General features: G+C 44.0%; 1 protein-coding gene across 5 annotated transcripts in view; it reads right to left on the bottom strand.

Annotated features, from left to right (window-relative positions):
• BLNK (B cell linker) overlaps positions 1–23,691 on the bottom strand; it is a 122,167-nt gene that overhangs the window by 62,167 nt on the left and 36,309 nt on the right. For all 5 annotated transcript variants that reach the window (XM_038744371.1, XM_038744372.1, XM_038744374.1 and 2 more), the window contains one exon: positions 5,364–5,429. In XM_038744371.1, the coding sequence (XP_038600299.1) occupies positions 5,364–5,429 (66 nt within the window). The remainder of the gene's footprint in view (positions 1–5,363; positions 5,430–23,691) is intronic.

Below are 23,691 nucleotides of genomic sequence, written 5' to 3'. Positions count from 1 at the left end.
ACTGCAAAAGACACTGAGAAGGAGCAGTCAGAGACACAGGAGGCAAGCAGGAGAGGATAGTGCCAGTAAAGCTAAGGTTAGGTAATGTTTCCGGGATAAGGGGTTGGTCCATAGTGTTGAAGACTACTTAGTTGTCAAGGTGAATAGGATAGAGGAGATGGCCTTTGGATTTGGCAAGATGAAAGCGATCTTAGAGTGGAGTCAAGGAGAGAGTGGAGGAGAGGAAGTGGAGGCAACAGGAGTCTACCACTTGCTCCAGGAATTTGGGAAGAAATGGAAGGAGGGAGATGGCGTGGTAATCGGAGGAAACTGTGGGGGTCACGGAAAGGTTTTTATAAAATAGTAAATATATGGGTGGTGAAGAAGCCTGTGGAAAGTGAGCGATTGAATATGGAGGTCAGGGAGGGAAGAAAGGAGGGTACAAGTGTTTTAGTAAGGTTCGAAGGGATGGGGTCAGAGGCACAAGTGGAGAGGGGAAATTTTCAGAGAAGTTTTGAGATACTGCTGGGAAGGATGGAAGAGCTAAAGAGAGGTGCAAGGGAGACTTTAGGGAAATCACATCTGACAGTGTCCATGAACGAAATAGGTATCAAAGTCATTAGGAGCAAAAGAGGGGGGATGTTGGGGAGGGGAGGACAGGAATTGATGTGTTGAGGAAGGGAAGGGAGTGAAAGCAGAGTCTTCCTGCTTTCTATTGTTGGGGGGAAATACAACAGAAGTCAAGTAAGTATAGAGGCTGAGAATATTTCCTAAAAATAGCATTCGAAATCAAAATAATAATAATAATAATAATGGCATTTATTAAGCGCTTACTATGTGCAAAGCACTGTTCTAAGTGCTGGGGAGGTTACAAGGTGATCAGGTTGTCCCATGTGGGGCTCACAGTCTTGATCCTCATTTTACAGATGAGGTAACTGAGGCACAGAGAAGTTAAGTGACTTGCCCAAAGTCACACAGCTGACAAAAGACAGATATTCGCCAGACTGGATTATAATTAAAAATGATCTCCTCTACCATAAGTGTAAGAGGCCATTTTGAAAGCTAGTGAATCATTTTGAGTTTCAGTGCTACTCGAATCCTGAATATATTCAGTTTAACATTTATTGGGTAGTGAACTGGCTCAGAGTTGATTAAAAAGTAGGAATATTAAAGGAAGGGTTCAGGTGGCCATGAGAGCCTCTGAGGAGTTTGGATTTTAAAAAAAAGTGTCTTTGCCATAGCAGTTTGAGCCTATGTTTGTCTTCCCAAACTCCAGGGTGATTCTTTTATTTTAGGAACACTTTAGGCAGGTTTGCTTTGTTTCTATTTCTAGTTTCCCTAGTAGTGGTGACCTGTTCTAGTATTCCCAGGCCTTTATTATTCCTGGCCAAATCAGATTAATACAGTGCTCTCTCTGGGCATTACTACACTGGCTCAGTGAGTTGGATTTTCTTGATGATGCCACTATCACTGTCCACCCAGGAAACAGTGGTCAGAGACTAATAATGATGATGATGATGATGATAATAATAATAACAATAATAATGGTGGTATTTGCTAAGCCTTTAGTACATGTCAGGCACTGTTTTAAGCACTGGGGTAGATATAAGGCTATCGGGTTGTCCCACGTGGGGCTCACAGTCTTAATCCCTATGTTATAGATGAGGTAACTGAGGTACAAAGAAGTTAAATGACTTGTCCAAAGTCTCTATCCTAATCCTCCTCGACCTCTCAGCTGTCTTCGACACTGTGGACCACCCCCTTCTCCTCAACACGCTATCCAACCTTGGCTTCACAGACTCCATCCTCTCCTGGTTCTCCTCTTATCTCTCCAGCCATTCATTCTCAGTCTCCTTTGCGGGTTCCTCCTCTCCCTCCCATCCCTTTACTGTAGGGGTTCCTCAAGGGTCAGTTCTTCATCCTCTTCTGTTCTTTATCTACACTCACTCCCTTGGTGAACTCATTCGCTCCCACGGCTTCAACTATCATCTCTACGCTGATGATACCCAAATCTACATCTCTGCCCCTGCTCTCTCTCCCACACTTCAGGCTCGTGTCTCCTCCTACCTTCAAGACATCTCCATCTGGACGTCTGCCTGCCATCTAAAACTCAATAGGTCCAAGACTGAACTCCATATCTTCCCTCCCAAATCCTGCCCTCTCCCTGACTTTCCCATCACTGTAGACGGCACTACCATCCTTCTCATCTCACAAGCCCGCAACCTTGGTGTCATCCTTGACTCTGCTCTCTCGCTCATTCATTCAATCGTATTTATTGAGCTCTTCCTGTGTGCAGAGCACTCTACTAAGTGCTTGGGAAGTACAAGTTGTTCACCCCTCACATCCAATCCATCACCAAAACCTGCCGGTCTCACCTCCGCAACATCACCAAGATCCTCCCTTTCCTCTCCATCCAAACCGCTACCCTGCTGGTTCAGTTTCTCATCCTATCCTGACTGGATTACTGCATCAGCCTCCTTTCTGATCTCCCATCCTCCTGTCTCTCCCCACTTCAATCTATACTTCACGCTACTGCCCGGAACATCTTTGTGCAGAAATGCTGTGGGCATGTATTCCCCTCCTCAAAAATGTCCAGTGGCTACCAGTCAACCTACGCACCAGGCAAAAGCTCCTCACTCTCGGCTTCAAGGCTGCCCATCACCTCACCCCCTCCTATCTCACCTCCCTTCTCTCCTTCTCCAGCCCAGCCCGCACCCTCCACTCCTCTGCTGCTAACCTCCTCACTGTGCCTCGTTCTCGCCTGTCCCGCCGTCGACCCCCGGCCCACGTCCTCCCCCTGGCCTGGAATGCCCTCCCTCCCCACATCCGCCAAGCTAGCTCTCTTCTTCCCTTCAAAGCCCTACTGAGAGCTCACCTCCTCCAGGAGGCCTTCCCAGACTAATCCCCATCCTTCCTCCCCTCCTCCTCCTCCCCACCCCCCCGGCCCTACCTCCTTCACCTCACCACGGCACCTCTACATATGTTTGTACAGATTTATTACTCTATTTATTTTACTAGTACATATTTACTATTCTATTTATTTTATTTTGTTAATATGTTTTGTTCTGTTGTCTGTCTCCCCCTTCTTGACTGTGAGCCCGTTGTTGGGTAGGAACTGTGTCTATATGTTGCCAACTTGTACTTCCCAAGCGCTTAGTACGGTGGTCTGCACACAGTAAGCGCTCAATAAATACGACTGAATGAATGAATGAAAGTGGCGGAGCTGGGATTAGAACCCATGACCTCTGACTACCAAGCCCGTGAACTTTCCACTAAGCCACGCTACTTCTCTCAGTGTGGAAAGCTAGGAGTGGACTAGGAAAGTGGACTAGGAGAGCAACATGGCCTAGTGGATAGAGCATGGGCTAGGAGTCAGAAGGACTTGAGTCCTAATCTTTCTCCACCACTTGTCTGCTGTGTGACCTCAGGCAGGTCCCTTAACGTCTCTGTGTCTCAGTTTCCTCATCGACGGAGATGCATGGACAGCCATCGGAGGTTCTTGAGGAGTGGGGAGACATGAACTGAATATTTTTGTTGGAAAATGATTTTGTGCAGCAGGGTGACGTACAGACTGGAGTGGGGAGAGACTGGAGGTCAGAAAGAACTCAGGGTAAGAAAATAGATATGAAGAGACATGGCCCCAAGAATCTGAGCGAAAGCTTTTCATCTTAATATTATCATTTATGTATTTCTGGAAGAGGGAAGTAGGTCACATTTATTCAGTTCAGCTTTGAGGTTTTAGAAAGCCTGTTTGCCCACAGACTACCACCTGCAGAAGCCAAGCTCCTCCTTCATTCTTCCCCCACCTACGGCCATGGGTAGTGACTTTTCATTTTGAGCATGAGGGCCAGTGGAGTGCTCAGAATGGGGATGGGTGGGGAGTGGGTGGAGCAGGGGCTGATTGAGAAAAGCCTTCAGCTGCTTAGGGTTCCAAACAGTTGATTATATCAAAATAAACAATACACTTTAAGGATTCATTTCGAAAATCAAATAGTAGTGGTAAAAGGGTAAGAAGCTACTGATTTCAGTGGTATTTATTAAAGTATCACTAATACCAAATAAGATTGGTTTAGTGAGAATTTTCTGGATAGCTAATGCTTGGCTGATCACATAAACCTCTTGAATCCACCTACGCCTCTCCCATCCACCGAGAGGATTTTTTTTCCCTCCTACCCTGGTCTCTCACCCATCCACCCCCACCATTTCCAACACCTCTCTTCTTTCTCTGCCCATTCACTCTCCCATTTACTATCCCATTCTCTCATTTACTCTCCCAAATCTTTCTCTTCTCTCTGGTTTCTTTTTCTCTGATTCATCATCTCCACATCATTTGTCTCCAGGTTTCCTCTTTCCTCTTCCTCTCATTATTACTTATGTCCCATCATCCTTGCTCTGCTCTTCTGTTTATTTCCTTTCCTGGATCTTATTGCTCTGCTCTTTTTGTCAGGGGGGAAGCTTCCATTTTATTTTTTATTTCTCCTCTTCACTCTCTTTTTTTCCCTCCTGTTTTCTTTTTCTCTCTTTCACCCTATCCTTTTTTACTTCTTATCTCCCCCTCCCTCCCCCCACCCACCCCCACAACCTGGTATGCCCTTTCTCTTCCTTTTTTTCTTCATTTTCCCTTCCCTCTTCTGAAGGCTAGGCTCCCTCCTGACCCTACCACCACCCAAGGGTAGGGGACGGAGAGGTGGTATAGGCTGTAGGGTGAGAGGAGAGAGATAATTTCTGGGATTAACGTTTGTAGTCTTGGAAGCAGTTTTCTCAACCATTCTGCTGGTACTTGAATGCTAGGACATCTCTGAAAACCTCAGTCTTGGAAGTTCACTCCCAACTGACAGTGGCTGAGACTACAGAAGCTGAGGGGCAGAGTCAAGCTGCCTTCCACCTTTTTTCCCTCTCCTCCCCCAAAGCTGGTGAAACTATCATCCTGGGGGAGCTGTCAAAGAACCTGATTTCCCAGTCTGGGGACTCTTTCACCTTCTGTTCCCTACAGGTATCTCCTGAAGCTATTGTCATCATCCTGAAGCCACCCACCGCAGTGGGGAGAGGAAAAAACAGGCTGTCAGAATGCCGCTTCTGCTCCTGCTCTGGCTCCTTTCCTCTCCTTCTACTCTCAAGAAGGAGGAACACCCCCTGTAAGCTCGCTGTGGGCAGGGAACCTTTCTACCAACTCTGTTACATTGTACTTTCCCAAGCGCTTAGTAAAGTGCTCTGCATGCAGTAAGCGCTCAATAAATACCACTGATTAATTGAAACTCCATACAGAACTACTGCAATTCTAACTTAGCTTTGCTTTTCAGACCCACTCAGGAATCAAGACCCGATATAACGTCACTTATTCATCAATAAGATGTGCAGGAACACAAAAAGTTGTTCAAACTTACTTTTTGAATTTATTCATTATTCCACCTTCATTTTTCTTTATGTCATGCACCATCTTTTGTAGCTGCCTGTGAGAAACAAACCAAGCCATGAAACAGTCATTTGACGTGGTAACATTACTCAGGTTGATTTTTACAGAGGAACATTTCACTGTGAGCTCATTTTCATTTTTGAACCTTGGAAGACCTTCCTTCTAGATAGTCTGGTTCAACAGTTTATCACATGTCAGTTATGAGAAGCAATGTGGTTCCGTGGAAAGAGCACAGGCTTTGGAGTCAGAGGTCATGGGTTCAAATCCCGGCTCCGCCAATTGTCGGCTGTGTGACTTCGGGCAAGTCACTTAACTTCTCTATGCCTCAGTTATGTCATCTGTAAAATGGGGGTTAAGACTGTGAGCCTCACATGGGACAAACTGATCTCCTTGTAACCTCCCCAGCGCTTAGAACAGTGCTTTGCACATAGTAAGCACTTAATAAATGCCATTATTATTATTATTATTATTATTATGTAGCCCCAGTCAGCAGTGTAGCTCAATTGTTAGGTTGCAATACAGGTAGAATTTTTTTGCTTTTTTTACAGTGGTATTTGTTATGTGCTTACTATGTTCTAGGCACTCTCTCATTTGCTATCCCAGTCTCTCAATTACTCTCCCTAATCTTTCTCTTCTCTCTGGTTTCTTTTTCCTCTGGATTCATCATCTCCACATCATTTCTTTCCACGTTTGCTCCTTTCTCTTCCTTTCATTATTACTTAAGTCCCATCATCCTTGCTCTGCTCTTCTGTTTATTTCCTTTATCTTATTGCTCTGCTATTTTTTTGGGGGGGGGAGCTTCCATTTTATTTTTTATTTCTCCTTTTCACTCTCTTTTTTCCCTCCCGTTTTATTTTTCTCTCTTCTACTCTATCCTTTTTTATTTCTTATCTCTCCCTCCGTCCTAAGCGCTGAGGTAGATACAAGCTAATCAAGTTGGACACGGTCTATGTCCCACATGAGGCTCACAGTTTTAATCCCCATTTTACAGATTGAGGCAGATGAGGTACAGAGAAGTTAAGTGACTTGCCCAAGGTCACACAACAGAAAAAAAGGCAGAGCCAGGATTAGAATCTGGGTCCTTCTGACTCCCACCTGTATATATGTATATATGTTTGTACATAGTTATTACTCTATTTATTTATTTATTTATTTTACTTGTACGTATCTATTCTATTTATTTTATTTTGTTAGTATGTTTGGTTTTGTTCTCTGTCTCCCCCTTTTAGACTGTGAGCCCACTGTTGGGTAGGGACTGTCTCTATATGTTGCCAATTTGTACTTCCCAAGCACTTAGTACAGTGCTCTGCACATAGGAAGCTCTCAATAAATACGATTGATGATGATGATGATGATCTAGCCCCAGATCATGTTACTTCTCAATGCATTTTTCATTTATTTAGTCATATTTATTGAGCGCTTACTGTGTGCAAAGCACTGTACTAAGCACTTAGCATGGAACTGGGATATTAAGTGGATGATCTCACAAACAAAGCCCAAGAATTAGGTTTAGAGCTCTTTACCTAGTAACTATTTAAAAGTGAAAACGACTGAGCCAAAATTTGAAAACTGCTTTGTAACCTAAGTACAGAAAACTAAATAGAAAGTCTAGATGTACAATTGAGCAAACCATGAAGCATTCACATCTGGAATATTGAACCCACACTGTGGTCACCACGTTTTAGGAAGGATATACGAGCTTGAGAGGGAAGTGAGAAGGGCTACCAAAATATCAGAGGAGTGTAGCAGCTTTCCTACAAGAACAGGGTAAAAGGATTAAGAATAAAAGAAAAAGCCTGAGGGGAAATGTGATTAAAATCTGCTTAAGTTTGAGGGTGAGGAGGCAAACATTCATTCATTCATTCAATCGTATTTATTGAGCTCTTACTGTGTGCAGAACACTGTACTAAGCACTTGGGAAGTACAATTCAGCAACATATAGAAGCAATCCCTGCCCACAATGGGCTCACAGTCTAGAAGGGGGGAGACAGACATCAAAACAAGTAAACAGGCATCAGAAGCATCATTACAAATACATAGAATTATAGATACATACACATCATTAATAAAAATTAATTGAATTATAATTATAAATATCGTATCTGTTTCTAGAGCCACCAACATTGTTGTAAAGAATGTGTCTACCAACTCTGTCATTCTGCACACTCCCAAACGCTTACAACAGGGGTCTGTACACAGTAAGCACTCAATAAATACCACCGATTGATTGATGAAGAACTATGATGAAGAACTACCCTATAGGAAAAAAATGCTTCTATGAATGAAAAGGCAAGCAAAATACTTGGAACTACTGTACTTTAAATCCCACATTGTCAGTATCAGGGTGCTCCAATTGAAGCTTGAAAATAGAAGGTTCCAAATAAATGAAAGGCAACACTTTTTCTTCAGCAGGTGGTCAACATGAGTTGTTATACAGAGGCTTGGAAAGGAAATAATAGATTCATAATGGGGTTATAGAGAAAAAAGGGTTATAATCAAGGTATTTAAGTGCTTATGTGCCAGGCACTGTACTAAGCGGTAGGGTGGATGCAAGCAAATCAGGTTGGACACCGTCCCTGTCCCATTGTGCAGAAACGCTCTGGGCTTGTTACTCCCCTCCTCAAAACTCTCCAGTGGCTACCAATCAATCTGCGCATCAGGCAGAAACTCCTCACCCTGGGCTTCCAGGCTGTCCATCCCCTCGCCCCCTCCTACCTCACCTCCCTTCTCTCCTTCTCCAGCCCAGCCCGCACCCTCCGCTCCTCTGCTACTAATCTCCTCACCGCATCTCGTTCTCGCCTGTCCCGCCATCGACCCCCAGCCCACATCCTCCTCCTGGCCTGGAATGCCCTCCCTCTGCACATCCACCAGGCTAGCTCTCTTCCTCCCTTCAAGGCCCTACTGAGAGCTCACCTCCTCCAGGAGGCCTTCCCAGACTGAGCCCTCTTTTTCCTCTCCTCCTTCCCTTCCCCCATCCTACCTCCTTCCCCTCCCCACAGCACTTGTATATATGTTTGTGCAGATTTATTACTCTATTTATTTTACTTATACATATTTACTCTTCTATTTATTTTGTTAATAATGTGCATCTAGCTTTATTTCTATATATTCTGATGACTTGACACCTGTCCACATGTCTTGTTTTGTTGTCTGTCTCCCCCTTCTAGACTTTGAGCCCATTGTTGGGTAGGGACCGTCTCTATATGTTGCCAACTTGTACTTCCCAAGCACTTAGTACTGTACTCTGCACACAGTAAGCGCTCAATAAATACGATTGAATGAATGAATGAATGAATGGATGGATGTGGGGCTCACAATCTCAATCCCCATTTCACTGATCGGGTAACTGAGGCACAGTGAAATGACAAGACTTCCCCAAGGTCAGACAGCAGCAAGTGGTGCAGGCGGAATTAGAACTCATTGATTTGTCACAAGGCTTGGATTGCCAGTTGCCCTGGCACTTCAATGCTGCCCTGAGAAAAATGTAAGGTGGGAGGAGGGTTTGGGGTGGGCTTTTTGGTTTCAATTTTAGAAACTCACACCCACTGCACTACTACAGTGGAAACCGAACTTAGTGCCTCTGGTAATTTCAAAGCGTCATCAGACGGAAGAAGGCTTTAACCAAACCAGCGTGGCTCAGTGGAAAGAGCCCGGGCTTTGGAGTCAGAAGTCATGGGTTCAAATCCCGGCTCCACCAACTGTCAGCTGTGTTACTCTGGGCAAGTCACTTGACTTCTCTGGGCCTCAGTTGCCTCATCTGGAAAATGGGGATTGAAACCGTGAGCCCCCCATGGACAACCTGATAGCTTTGTAACCTCTCCAGCGCTTAGAACAGTGCTTTGCACATAGTAAGCGCTTAACAAATACCATTATTATTATTAATTATTATTATTATTATTATTATTATTATTATTATTCTGACTCTCTGGCCCATGCTGTAACCACTATGTCATCCTCAGTCCTTGGCTGATAATTAGAGAGGAAGTTAGAGTTCTAAGAAAATAAATCTCAAGCTGAGGAGATGGGTATTAAAGAGACAGCCATCACATTGTGCCCCTTAGCATCTCTTAGTGCCACTGCTCGAATTAGTCTCTCAGGCTAAACGGACCATTGGTCTTACCATGTGGGGTATTGCTTACAGGCTGGAGAGCAAACTTACCAAGCAAGGCTGATTATCTGCATTCTTAATTATTTTTAATTTTAAAGGGATCCCTGCTAGGGTCATATTTTCTATTCTAACCTAGGTGGTGATTTGCAATATTACTTAGGAGTGTCTCCTCAGTTATCTCAGGTTTCTTCAATGGGAAGCACCTTGCTTTCCTCAGTCCTAGATGCTTCCTTGCCAATTTTATGCTGTTTCTGCCCTGCTCCTCCACAAAGCCTCTTTCCCCTCCCTCTTCATTCCTGGAGGCCAGAAAAACTTCCAGCAAGTAGGACCAAGGCTAGTCAGCCCGGCCGTGAAACCACTCTAAGACTGGGTTAACTACAGCTTGGGAAATCCCGGAAGAAATAGAAGGACTCTTGAGACAGGGCCTGTTAAAGCTGTCCTTTTGTCAGAGAGATCCTTGTCCCGGGTAAATTAGCACAGCTGAGGTTTACATAACTCAGCCCCTCCCAAGACAGGTGTGGAGATTATTTTGGTGTAAATATCAGATTAGGACAGTCAGGGCCTTATTCAAGAGGGACTGGTATCCCTCTTATTCAAGAGAGAGGTCAGAAAGGCATTGTGTGGGTACTGACATACTTCAAATGGATCATTACCCAGCCTATCAATCAATCAATGGTATTCATTGAGCACTTACTGTGTTCAGAACACCATACTAAGTGCTTGGGTGAATACAGTAGAGTGGGTAGACATGATCCCTCAAGGAGGTTACAATCTGATGGGGGAGGTAGACATTAAATTATGGTAGATTACATTAATAATAATAATGTTGGCATTTGTTAAATGCTTACTATGTGCAAAGCACTGTTCTAAGGGCTGGGGGGATACAAAGTGATCAGGTTGTCCCATGTGGGGCTCACAGTCTTAATCCCCACTTTACAGAAGAGGTAACTGAGGCTCAGAGAAGTTAAGTCACTTGCCCAAGGTCACACAGCAGACATGTGGCGGAGCCAGATTAAATAATCTACTATGAGATAGGTACAAAAGTAACATAAGGCGCTCAATGGGTAGAGATTCAAGTGCTCAGGGAGGAAAATTTTGGTGAGGAGAGGAGAATCACTGGGGAAAGCTTCCTGGAGGAGGTGTGATTTTTAGTAAGGCTTTGAAGATGCAGAGAATGATGGTCTGTCAGATGTGAGGTGGGAGGATGTTCGGGCATGAGCAGAAGATTGGTACTGAAGGAGTGAGAAGTGATGGGCTGAGTTGTAGTGGGAGAGAACCAAGAATGGGTAGTGGGGAGAGAGCTGATTGAATAATAATAATGGCATTTGTTAAGCGCTTACTTTGTGCCAAGCACTGTTCTAAACACCGGACGCCTAAGTCAGTGATGGGGTCTTTCTTCTTGATGAGGAGATGGATGGACAACATTGGAGATTTTTGAAGAGACATGTGCAGAGTGCTTTTTTTTGAAAAATGATCTGGGCAGCAGAGTGAACTGTGCTTAGTACAGTGCTCTGCACACAGTAAGCGCTCGATAAATACGATTGATTGATTGAACTGTGCACTGAAGAGGGGAAAGGCAGGAGGTCAGCAAGGAGACCAATTTCGGTAGTCAAGATGGGGTACAATAAGTACTTTGACCACCCGGGCAGCAGTTCGGATGGATTGGAAGAAGTGGATTCTGGAGATGTGAAGAGACAACTGAGAAAATTTGGTGACCGACTGCATATGCAGGTGGAAGGAGAAAGGTGAGTCAAGGATAACGTCGAGATTATTTATTTATTTATTTATTTGTACATATCTATTCTATTTATTTTATTTGGTTAGTATGTTTGGTTTTGTTCTCTGTCTCCCCCTTTTAGACTGTGAGCCCACTGTTGGGTAGGGACTGTCTCTATATGTTGCCAATTTGTACTTCCCAAGCACTTAGTACAGTGCTCTGCACATAGTAAGCGCTCAATAAATACGATTGATGATGATGATGATGATGATGATTGTGGGCTTGTGAGACAGAGAGCATGGTGATGTTAATAGTGATGGGAAAGATGGAGGAGGGAGAGTACGATGGTAGAAATGCACGTAGAATGAAGGTAGGTGTCTCAGCATGCCAGTTTAGATCTCCATTAAATGGTTAACTGTTTCTCAAAGAGAAAGAAGTCTTGTTCTTAACTAGTGCTCAGGTGGAGCCTATGGCATTCAGTGATGGGAATCAACAATGAAGTCAAGTTTGGAAGCGGAGGTGATATTGAAAAACATCACCAGGCAAGAGGCGGCCATGTGGAGGTGTTATGTGGCACTATTTTCCCCGTTAGTAGAAACTGAAGAACGTTCCTTTGTGACCTCCAGAGGTCTATAAAGGGGTGAAAATTTTGGCAGTAAAATGAGGTCTGAAGTTACCACATTTGAAACTAGATTTTAAAGGTGGTAGTCAAGTAGATATGTCAGCTCAAACTTGAATACAGCTGTAAACATTTAATTTTAGTGAGCGCCAACATAAAAACATGGCAGCAATCAAAGGGAGAGATACCCAAGCCCTGGCGTCCTGTAAGGCAGCACTTAAAAAGGGAGCTTAAAGGGATTGTGAGTCGATGAGGCTGATTTTTCCCTTTGGCTTCTTTAGCTCTGGGATTATGCCCTCCAAGGCAAAAACAGAGCAAAGCCCTTCCACCACCACTACCACCACTCTGGCATGGATTTGGACTGAATGAGAATGGAAATCCAGTGGAATGCCCCTGCTGTGAGCTCTTCAAACTGGGTAAACCCCTGTGGCTCATCAGAGTCCAAATATTCACATATATTCAATTTAGTCCAAATTATTTAGACATTCCAGTCCTTCAAATCCCACCTGACTGAAATACCTGGATAAGTGTGGTGAAATGTCAAGGATGTCTACTTCCCTCTCTTTGCAAGTCTAGGCACAGTCCATCAATCAATCAGTGCTATTTATTGAGCGATTACTATATCCAGAGCGCTTGGGAGAGTATCCAGTGGGCACATTCTGAGAAGCTGAGAAGCAGCATGGCCTAGTGGATAGAGCATGGGCCTGGTAGCTAAATAATAATCCCAGCTCTGCAACCTGTCTGCTGTGTGACTTTGGGCAAGTCACTTAACTTCTCTATGCCTCAGTTAACCTCATCTGCAAAATGGGGATTAAGGCTCTGAACCCCACGTGGGACGTGGACTGTGTCCAACCTGATTAGCTTGTATCTATCTTACTGCTTAGTGCAGTGCCTGGCACATAGTAAGCTCTTAATGAATACCATTAAAAAAATGGAGCTGCTTTGGTGCTGAGAGCTGCTTTAGGGCTTGATTAGGTTGCAAGAGGAGGAATTTAAGATATGATGCTAAAAAACTTATTATATGTGAACTGGTCTTACTTGGCCTTTACGTTATAATGCATCAGTGAAGTCAGTGGTACAGAAGAATAGGGGAAAAGAGGAAAAGGAAAGGAAGTGAGCTGGAAGTATCTGCAGTCACATATGTTGTCAACCCTATCCCAGGCTCTCCCTGGCTTCGTCTCTTTGGGCTATGAACCCCTGAAGTGTTCAGAAAGAGCAGTATCTAAAGGCTCTCCCTTCTGTAGCCCCCACAGAATCAATCAATCAATCAATCGTATTTATTGAGTGCTTACTGTGTGCAGAGCACTGTACTAAGCACTTGGGAAGTACAAGTTGGCAACATACAGAGGCAGTACAGAACTGAGGAAAATGTATTGTACTGATGCATCGATGGAATTGTAAGAAGGAAGTCCTTTCGGATGTCCTGTTACCATTCATTCATTCGTTCATTCAATTGTAATAATAATAATAATGATGGCATTTATTAAGCGCTTACTATGTGCTAAGCACTGTTCTAAGCGCTAGGGCGGTGACAAGGTGATCAGGTTGTCCCACAAGGGGCTCACAGTATTAATCCCCATTTTACAGATGAGGGAACTGAGGCACAGAGAAGTTAAGTGACTTTGCCCAAAGTCACACAGCTGACAGCGGAGTCGGGATTTCAACTCATGACCTCTGACTCCAAAGCCCAGGCTCTTTCCACTGAGCTATGCTGCTTCTCTGGCAATTTAGCAATCTTCCTATCACTGATAGGAGGGTATTTATTGAGCACTTACTGTGGGCCGGGCACTGTACTAAGAGCCTGGGAAGTACAAGTCGGCAACATACCATACACTGTTTGTTTTCTGTTTCATAAAATTATTATTGTGCGTTGATCATTTTCTCTTACTGGGAGCTAGAGCTCCATTCAGGGACTTGGAATGAACCGGTCTTTTGAATGCTTCTATAAATAAGGGAGTGGGTGGTCTTTAAAAGTAGGGTATACATTTCTTTAAATAGTATATGATGCAGTAGAGAACTGCTGAGGAACACTCATTTAGAATCCTTCCAGTGCCATATAAAATTTCAACTCTCTTTTAAAGTATCACTTCTGATCATTCCGGTTCTTTTGAATTGTGAGGGGAGGATGGCAATGATGCACAAAAGGACAATAGGGTAAGTTGTGAATCAGCCAGATTCACTGAAGAAAGAAAATGATTTTGGTGGCAGGATCATAGACTAGGGAGAAGGAGCATGGCCTAGTGGATAGAGAATGGGCTTGGGAGCCAGAAGGACCTAGGCTCTAAAGTCGGCTCCACCATTTGTCTGCTATGTGACCTTGGGCAAGTCACTTAATTTCTCTGTGCCTCAGTTACCTCATCTGTAAAATGGGGATTAAGACTGTGAGCCCCACATGGGACAGGGACTGTGTCCAACCCACTTTGCTTGTATCCACCCCAGCATTTAGAACAGTGCCTAGCACAAAGTAAGTGCTTAACAAAGGCTACAATTATTATTATTATTGTTATTTGGAAGGAAGACAAGCAAACCAGGTGAGGGGAACCAAAGTACCACTGAGCTTCAGACCCACTTCTATCCCCAGGCCTGTAATAATAATAATTGTGGTATTTGTTAAGCGCTTACTATGTGCCAAACACCATTCTAAGCACTGGGGTAGATACAAGATAATCAGGTTGTCCCATGTGGGGCTCACAGTCTTAATCCCCACTTTACAGATGAAGTAACCGAGGCACAGAGAAGTTAAGCGTCTTGCCCGAGGTCACACAGCAGACAAGCGGCAGAGCTGGGATTCGAATCCACATGATGAATCTCTTCTCAAATTCAGCAGTCTCTGCTGTTGCTGCTGGGAACATAGTTCTGCTATGAGAAATTGTAGTGTGGGTTTATCCCTGCTGCTACTTTCCTACTTAGCCTGGTTTCAATGGGCTACAGCATTGGACTGGAACATGGGGAAGAAAGACAGCGCCCTGGTCCAATGCAAACCCACAGAGTCCAGTTTATAATAGACTTAACAATAATCTGGGCTGCCTTTCCCTCTCTCTTGCCATGTCCTTGCTTGGCACATTAACTCTGTTACTCAAGACTGGCCAGATGCTGGAGGCTTTTTCCAAGGATAATTGAGCCTTTAAGAAATGAGCTAGCTGGCTCAGAAATGCGAAAACTAGATTCATATGTGAAAAGAAGAATTCTGAAAAATGAGTCTAGAGAATCATACAGTCTTTCCTTCCTCTCAAAAAAAAAAAAACAATAGAAAAGTAAATATCAGAGAATTGGTTTTGGAAAGGGTAAAATGTTCCACAGTGTTCCGATTCACTCTTTATTTTTAATGCTACTTCCTACTATCCACAGGGCAGGTGGCTTGTAAATTTCCCCACTCAGTTCTTTGCTTTACACTAATTTTTTTCTCTTCATCATCATCATCATCAATCGTACTTATTGAGCGCTTACTATGTGCAGAGCACTGTACTAAGCGCTTGGGAAGTACAAATTGGCAACATATAGAGACAGTCCCTACCCAACAGTGGGCTCACAGTCTCTTCATAGAACAACCAATGTCATTTTTTAATACGTTTGTCTCTGGCATCCAAGAAAATCACACTGAACTTTACCAGAGTGCATGGTGATCGGGGTTATAAGGAGATATTTAGGTGATGCTACTAGATACTTTTTTACTTGGGGATTTAGGTGATTCTGACTATAAATGAAGTGAGAGGTTTTTTTAATCCACTCTGTACTTTCTAAAAATAGTTACATTATTACAGCTGGTAAGTTCAGCGTGAAAAGCACCAGTACAGAATGCATGAGGGAGAAGATTAGGGAAGTTATGCTGCAGAGCACTCCACCCAGGGCACAGGAGCAGGTGGCTGCCAATGCCACTAAGCGCTAAGTACAGTGCTCCGCACACAATATGCGTTCAATAAATATGATTGAATGAATTATCACAGTTGGTTTCTCCCTCCAGTTTTTGCTGTTACTTCCAAACTGGTCTGTGCTGGTGGATCATTCCAGAGGGAAACTGTGCCTTTGGCTCCCAAATGGTCCAGCGTAGCTCTGTGAGGTGTGGGGAGGGAGTCGGATCATTTCCCTATGATTGCTACCCTCTCTGATTACGTGAGATGACAGAGGAGCATTTTTCAGAAACCATGTAGTCGTGAAATACCGAATACTGTAAATCAGCAGAGAACTCGAGTTTGAGCCAGAAAGTACCCACTTAACCCGGGTTTTGCTGACAGGGTGCATCAACAGATGCTCATTAAGCTTTAACTGCTTTGGCTCGGAAAAAAAAAAGAAGTCCAAAGCAATGTCCTGATAATAAAAAGATTTATTTCATTTTCCTAGTCAATTGATCAGTTATATTTATGGAGCATTTACTGTGTGCAGAGCACTGTACCAAGCACTTGGGAGAGTAAAATATAACAGAGTTGGTAGACACATTCCCTACCCACAAGGAACTTACTGTCTAGAGTGGGAGACAGATATTACTCTAAATAAATAAATTACAGATATGTACGTAAGTGCTGTGGGGCCGAGGGTTGGGTGAACGAAGGGAACAAATCCAAGTGCAAGGGTGTTGCAGAAGGGAGAGGGAGCAGGGGAAATCTCTGGGTGAGCTCAATGTTGGCCCAAATTTTAGCCAATCTCATTCTTCCTGTCTTTCCCAGGAAGATGCAAGCAACAAGTCTCACACTTTATCTTGCAGCCAACAGTTTCTGCAGTCGCTATTTGCAAATTTCCCCTACGTCACTAGAAAACGGGTGCAGAGAAACTGCCTTGGTGGGCTGGCGGAGGAGACAGAGAAGGGGCTGTGTGACTCTTTTCTGGGCCTTTGGTGCTCTGCAATGCACAAGGCCTATGCTGTTCATGCTAACAGAGAGGGAAGAAAGGAGAGATCATTTTTCCCCTTTGCTTGCTCTTCCTCTGTTCTCCTCCTCCCACCCAGAAGCCTCCAAGCCAAGAGCATAAGGACAGGAAACACCTGACTTGATGGGACGCAGCTATAACCAGGAGTTCACAGGAGGGGCAGAACCCCAATGCCCGTGAGCAAGGATGGTGGCAGATGGCGAGGAGGAATAAGATTGGACCAAGAGCAGGAGGGGTAGACAACATTTGCCCCATGGGTCCCTCCCTCCTTAAGAATGAATCAGGATTGGTCTGGAGTCTCCGTCCATGGCCAGTCTCCAAAAGATCAGCCCATAAAAAGACAGTGTAATCAAGCAAAAACTCCTCACTCTCGGCTTCAGAGCTCTCCATCACCTCGTCCCCTCTTACCTCACATCCCTTCTCTCCTTCTACAGCCCAGCCCGCACACTCCGCTCCTCTGCCATTAACCTCCTCTCTGGCCCTTGTTCATTCATTCATTCAATCGTATTTATTGAGCGCTTACTGTGTGCAAAGCACTGTACTAAGCGCTTGGGAAGTACAATTTGGCAACATATAGAGACGGTCCCTACCCAACAGTGGGCTCACCTTGTTCTCGCCTGTCCTGCCATCAACCCCCGGCCCACGTCATCCCCCGGGCCTGGAATGCCCTCCCTCCACACATCTGCCAAGCTGGCTCTCTTCCTCCCTTCAAAGCCCTACTGAGAGCTCACCTCTTCCAGGAGGCCTTCCCAGATTGAGCCTCCCCTTTTTCCTCTCCTCCTCCTCCCCTCCCCATCACCCCTCTGCCCTACCTCCTTCCCCTCCCCACGGCACTTGCATATATTTGTACATATTTATTACTCTATTTTATTTGTACATATTTACTACTCTATTTTATTAATGATCTGTATATAGCTATAATTCTATTTATTCTGATGGTATTGACGCCTGTCTACTTGTTTTGTTTTATTGTCTGTCTCCCCCTTCTAGATTGTAAGTCTGTTGTTGGGTAGGAACCGTCTCTTTATGTTGCCGATTAGTTCTTCCCAAGTGCTTAGTACAGTGCTCTGCACACAGTAAGCGCTCAATAAATACAATTAAATGAATGAATGAAAGAGGTACAGCATTATTCAAAAGGAATTTAAGAAGCCTCCTAATTGCAAAAGGTAGAATTGAGTTCCATCTATAATTCTCACCTAAAAGTGATTGCTCTGTTGGTAATCTTTCAGGATAACTGTGTAGGCTAGAACTAAAATATATATGTATATACATTCATTCATTCTTTTGTTGAGCACTTAATTGTGTGCAGGGCATATCATCAATCCAACATACAGCAATACATGTTAATTCCATGTAAAATGGGGATCAAGGCCCTACTGAGAGCTCACCTCCTCCAGGAGGCCTTCCCAGACTGAGCCCCCTCCTTCCTCTCCCCCTCCTCCCCTCCACCCCCCCGCCTTACCTCCTTCCCTTCCCCACAGCACCTGTATAGATGTATATATGTTTGTACGTATTTATTACTCTATTTATTTATTTATTTTACTTGTACATATCTATTCTATTTATTTTATTTTGTTAATATGTTTTGTTTTGTTCTCTGTCTCCCCTTTCTAGACTGTGAGCCCACTGTTGGGTAGGGACCGTCTCTATATGTTGCCAACTTGTACTTCCCAAGCGCTTAGTACAGTGCTCTGCACACAGTAAGCGCTCAATAAATGTGATTGATTGATTGATTGATTAATTGATATTCCTCTTTTAAAGATGAAGAAACAAAGGCCCAGAAGGGTTAGAGAAAGAATGTGGCCGAGTGAGAGCACAGGTCTGGAACTCAGAGGTCCTGGGTTCTAATCGGGCTTTGGAGTCAGAGGTCACGGGTTCAAATCCCAACTCCACCAATTGTCAGCTGTGTGACTTTGGGCAAGTCACTTAACTTCTCTGGGCCTCAGTTACCTGACCTGTAAAATGGGGATTAAGACTGTGAGCCCACTGTGGGACAACCTGATCACCTTGTAACCTCCCCAGGACTTAGAACAGTGCTTTACACATAGTAAGTGCTTAATAAATGCCATTATTATTATTATATTGTTATTATTAATCCCTGCTCTGCCACATACTTGCTGAGTCACCTTCTCCATTTTCCTCATCTGCAAAATGGGGATTCGATGTCTGTTCTCCCTCCTATTTGGACTGTGGCCCCATATGGGACCTGATTATCCTTTATCTAATCCAGTGCTTAGTACAGTGCTTGGCACATAGTACTTAACAAATACAAATAATGGTTAACATTATTATTATTATTTAAACTGTCCGAGATACCCAGACAATCAATTGAACTGAAGGTGAAAGGCATTCCTGTTGCCTTTCAATAATAGAGTTCCATATCTGCTTGCTAATAATAATAATAATAATTATTATGGTATTTGTTACGCACTTTCTATGTGCCAGGCACTGTACTAAGTGCTGAGGTGGATACTAGCAAAGCAGTTTTGATAGAGTCCCTGTCCCATGTGGGGATCTCAGTCTCAATTCCCATTTTACAGAAGAGGTAATAGAGGCAGAGAGAAGTGAAGTGACTTGCCCAAAGTCACACAAGTGGCAGAGCTGGGCTTAGAAACCATGACTTTCTGATTTCTCGGCCTGTGTTCTATCCACTCAGCCATGCTGCTTCCCTAAGCACTAGGTCCCTTTAGAAATGGTGAAATCTCCTGAAGAAAGAAGATGGGTAGGGACTGTCTCTATTTGTTGCCAACTTGTACTTCCCAAGCGCTTAGTACAGTGCTCTGCACACAGTAAGCGCTCAATAAATATGACTGATTGATTGATTGATTGATGAGAGCTGGGTTGTACCTCCAGTGCTAGGTGGTTACAGACCTGCCTACGTTAATCTTCAGATTCAAAGTTGATGCCTATTTATCCAAAGTTGAGCGAGTGGCTAGAAAGTTCAATTTGTGACTAACAGCCTCTTCTAAGTTGGGCACACGCACAGTTTATCCTTTAGCAAAAAGGCTTTTGCTCTTCGCAGTTTCTCGTATTGTTTTTGATTCTTCCTCTTTCGAACCACTCTTACTCTATTTATTTTACTTGTACATTTCTGTGCAATTTATTTTATTTCGTTAGTATGTTTGGTTTTGTTCTCTGTCTCCCCCTTTTAGACTGTGAGCCCACTGTTGGGTAGGGACTGTCTGTATGTGTTGCCAACTTGGACTTCCCAAGGGCTTAGTACAGTGCTCTGCACACAGTAAGCGCTCAATAAATACGATTGATGATGATGAGCCACCGTCTGCCTAAAATCTGTGCTTGAAAAGTGTCGCCCCTGTCCTAGTTGGTGTCCACTAGGCTGGTCTATCAGCTGCTTTAGTCTTCCAGTCAGCCGAAGTCGTGCTTCACTGTTTTTAAAACATCGATTTGTCCACCTTGCTGGCAATTGCTCCGTTTCAGCTCACCCCATAGCAGCTTGGCTATCCTGATCAATCAATCAATCAATCGTATTTATTGAGCGCTTACTATGTGCAGAGCACTGTACTAAGCGCTTGGGAAGTACAAATTGGCAACACATAGAGACAGTCCCTACCCAACAGTGGGCTCACAGTCTAAAAGATGTCATCCTGTCTCCTCTCCCTGGCCCTGTACTGTGAGGAGCACGGTTTCAAAAGTTTACCATTCCAGTTCATCATCATCATCATCATCAATCGTATTTATTGAGCGCTCACTGTGTGCAGAGCACTGTACTAAGCGCTTGGGAAGTACAAGTTGGCAACATATAGAGACAGTCCCTACCCAACAGTGGGCTCACAGTCTAAAAGTCTAATAATGATGGCATTTATTAAGTGCTTACTATGTGCAAAGCACTGTTCTAAGCGCTGGGGAATTTACAAGGTGATCAGGCTGTCCCACGTGGGGCTCACAGTCTTAATCCCCATTTTACAGAGGAGGTAACCGAGACCCAGAGAAATGAAGTGACTTCAAAGTCACACAGCTGACCAGTGGCAGAGCCGGGATTTCAACCGATGAACTCTGACTTCAAAGCCCGGGCTCTTTCCACTGAACCACGCTGCTTCCCCATTTCCCAAGTGCTTAGGACAGTGCTCTGCACACAGTAAGCACTCGATAAATCAATCAATCAATCAATCAATCATATTTATTGAGCGCTTACTAAGTGCAGAGCACTGTACTAAGCGCTTGGGAAGTACAAATTGGCAACATATAGAGACAGTCCCTACCCAACATTGGGCTTACAGTCTAAATACGATGGAATGAATGAACAAATGAATGAAGCACTGTTCTAAGCACTGGGGGGTTACAAGGTGATCAGGTTGCCCCCCGCGGGGCTCACAGTCTTCATCCCCGTTTTACAGAGGAGGTAACTGAGGCCCAGAGAATCAATCAATCAATCGTATTTATTGAGCGCCCACTGTGTGCCGTAAGCACACAGTGTACTAAGCGCCTTGAGGTGTTTAAGGCCTAGGCCTCCTAGACAAAGGTGATTGAACATGACAACTGTTTGGTAGATCTTCGGTTTGGTTAGAAAAGTGGGGCCACATTGTTGCCACACTCTGTTACTCTCTCAAATATCATGTTGGCCTCCTTGGCTGGTTTTCCTTTGTCAGTGTGTTAATGACGATGATGACGGTATTGGTTAAGCCCTTCTTATGTGCCAAGCGCTGTGCTAAACTCCGGGATCAAAACGAGATAATCAGGTTGGGCATGGTCCTTCTCCCTCGTTGGACTCACAGTTTAAGTAGGCGGGAGAACAGTAATGCATCCCCATTTTACAAATGAGGAAGCTTAGGCCCGGACAAATAACTTGTCCAAGGTCACACAGCAGGAAGGGGGTAGAGCTGGGATGAGAACCCAGGTCTTCTGAGAGTCCCAGGCCTGTATTTTTTTTCACTAGGCCATGTTGCTTTTTGGGCAATGTGCTGCCTTAATCAGGCTGTCCTGGGTTAGGCTGGTTTGGGTTGGGTTGTCTTCATCACTCTTGTCAACAGCCTATACCACTGTGCCAGTGTTATGAAGGCGATCAGAAGTATCTGCAAGTCTTTTTGTATAAGTGCCTTCACGACACAGATATCAGTACATAGCAGCTCCTGCCTGACAAGTTCTCCAGCGTCGAAGTTCGTTATGGGCAGGGAATGTGTCTGCCAACTCTATTGTATTGTACTCTCCCAAGCACACAGTGCTCTGCACATAATAATAATAATGGCATTTATTAAGCGCTTACTATGTGCAAAGCACTGTTCTAAGCGCTGGGGGGGATACAACGTGATCAGGTTGTCCCACGTGGGGCTCACAGTCAATCCCCATTTTGCAGATGAGGGAACTGAGGCTCAGAGAAGTTAAGTGACTTGCCCAAGGTCACACGGCAGACATGTGGTGGAGCCGGGATTTGAACCCATGACCTCTGACTCCAAAGCCCCTGCTCTTTCCACTGAGCCACGCTGCTTCTCTAAGCAGCGCTCAAGCGCTGAGTACAGTGCTCTGCACACAGGGGTAGGGACCGTCTCTTTATGTTACCAACTTATACTTCCCAAGCGCTTAGTACGGTGCTCTGCACACACTAAGCGTTCGATAAATACGATTGAGTGAATGAATGAATGAATGAATGAATAAATATGACTGAATTGAGAAAATACCTTGGACTTTAAATAATGCTATAAGCAGCTGAGCTGGAAGAATATGACAGTAGATCAGAAGGGTAGACCAACAGAAGGATTGTGTATCTTCATCTGCTTTTCAGTGTGAAATAGGTTGAACCTTATGTTGCCAACTTGTACTTCCCAAGCGCTTAGTACAGTGCTCTGCACACAGTAAGCGCTCAATAAATACGACTGATGATGAACAAAAAAGGGCCTATGAAACACGCTTATTACCCATCCCGAATTTGCATAATTATCTGGTAAATGGGAATTATTTACAGTAGCACTTATATTATTGTCTGTCTCCCCCTCTAAACTGTAAGCTCATTGTGGGCAGGGAACCTCTCGGCTAACTCTTTTGTATTGTACTCTCCCAAGCCCTTAGTATGGTATTCTACACATAGTAAATGTTCAATAAATACCACTGATTGACTGATGGACTAACACCAGATTATTCAGGTCCCTAAATCCTCACTTTTCCTTCCATAATCAATTTTTTCTGAATTCCTCCAGCATTGTGGAGCTTTCACCTGGGCCTAGGTTCAAGCAAGTCACTTGGGCAAGCCACTTAACCTTTCAATGGCTCAGTTTCTTCATCTGTAAAATGGGAATAAATTACTGTTTCTCCTTTCCTCTTAGATTATGGGGACTTTAGGAGATGGGCTGCTTTCCATCTACCCCAGTGTTTAGCTGAGTACTTTGCACATAGTAAATATTTAATCATTATCATTGTTTTTGTTTTATTATTCACGTATCATACCTAACATGTGAGGGCAGTGTCCCAAGGACAGAGGGGAACAATCGTAGTAAAAACCGTTCATATTTTCACATAAGAGCACATTCTGAGATCTGAGGTGGAAAGTCATGTTAAAGATCAAGGTGCTTTATATTTTTTTATTCAGTATCAATCAATCAATGGTATTTATTGAGTGTTTACTGTGTGCTGAGCACTGTACTAAGGAATTGGGAAAATACAGTAAGCAGTGTAGCTTAGTGGATAGAGCACAGGCCTGGGATTCAGAAGGCCCCACCACATGGTTGCTGTGTGTCCTTGGGCAAGTCGCTTCACTTCTCTGTGCCTCAGTTCCCTCATCTGAAAAATGGGGATTAAAGATGTGAGCCCAACCTGATTAACTTGTATTTACCCCCGTACTTAGAACAGTCCTTGGTACACAGTAAGTGCTTAACGAGTAATATATTATTTTACAGTAAAACAGAGCTGGTAATAATAATACTAATAATAATGATGGCATTTATTAAGTGCTTACTATGTGCAAAACACTGTTCTAAGTGCTGGGGAGGTTACAAAGTGATCAGGTTGTCCCATGTGGGGCTCACAGTCTTAATCCCCATTTTACA

The sequence above is a fragment of the Tachyglossus aculeatus genome, chromosome 3 (assembly GCF_015852505.1).
Source record: "Tachyglossus aculeatus isolate mTacAcu1 chromosome 3, mTacAcu1.pri, whole genome shotgun sequence".
Taxonomy (NCBI): domain Eukaryota; kingdom Metazoa; phylum Chordata; class Mammalia; order Monotremata; family Tachyglossidae; genus Tachyglossus; species Tachyglossus aculeatus.
This window is presented reverse-complemented; position numbering and strand designations above follow the sequence as displayed.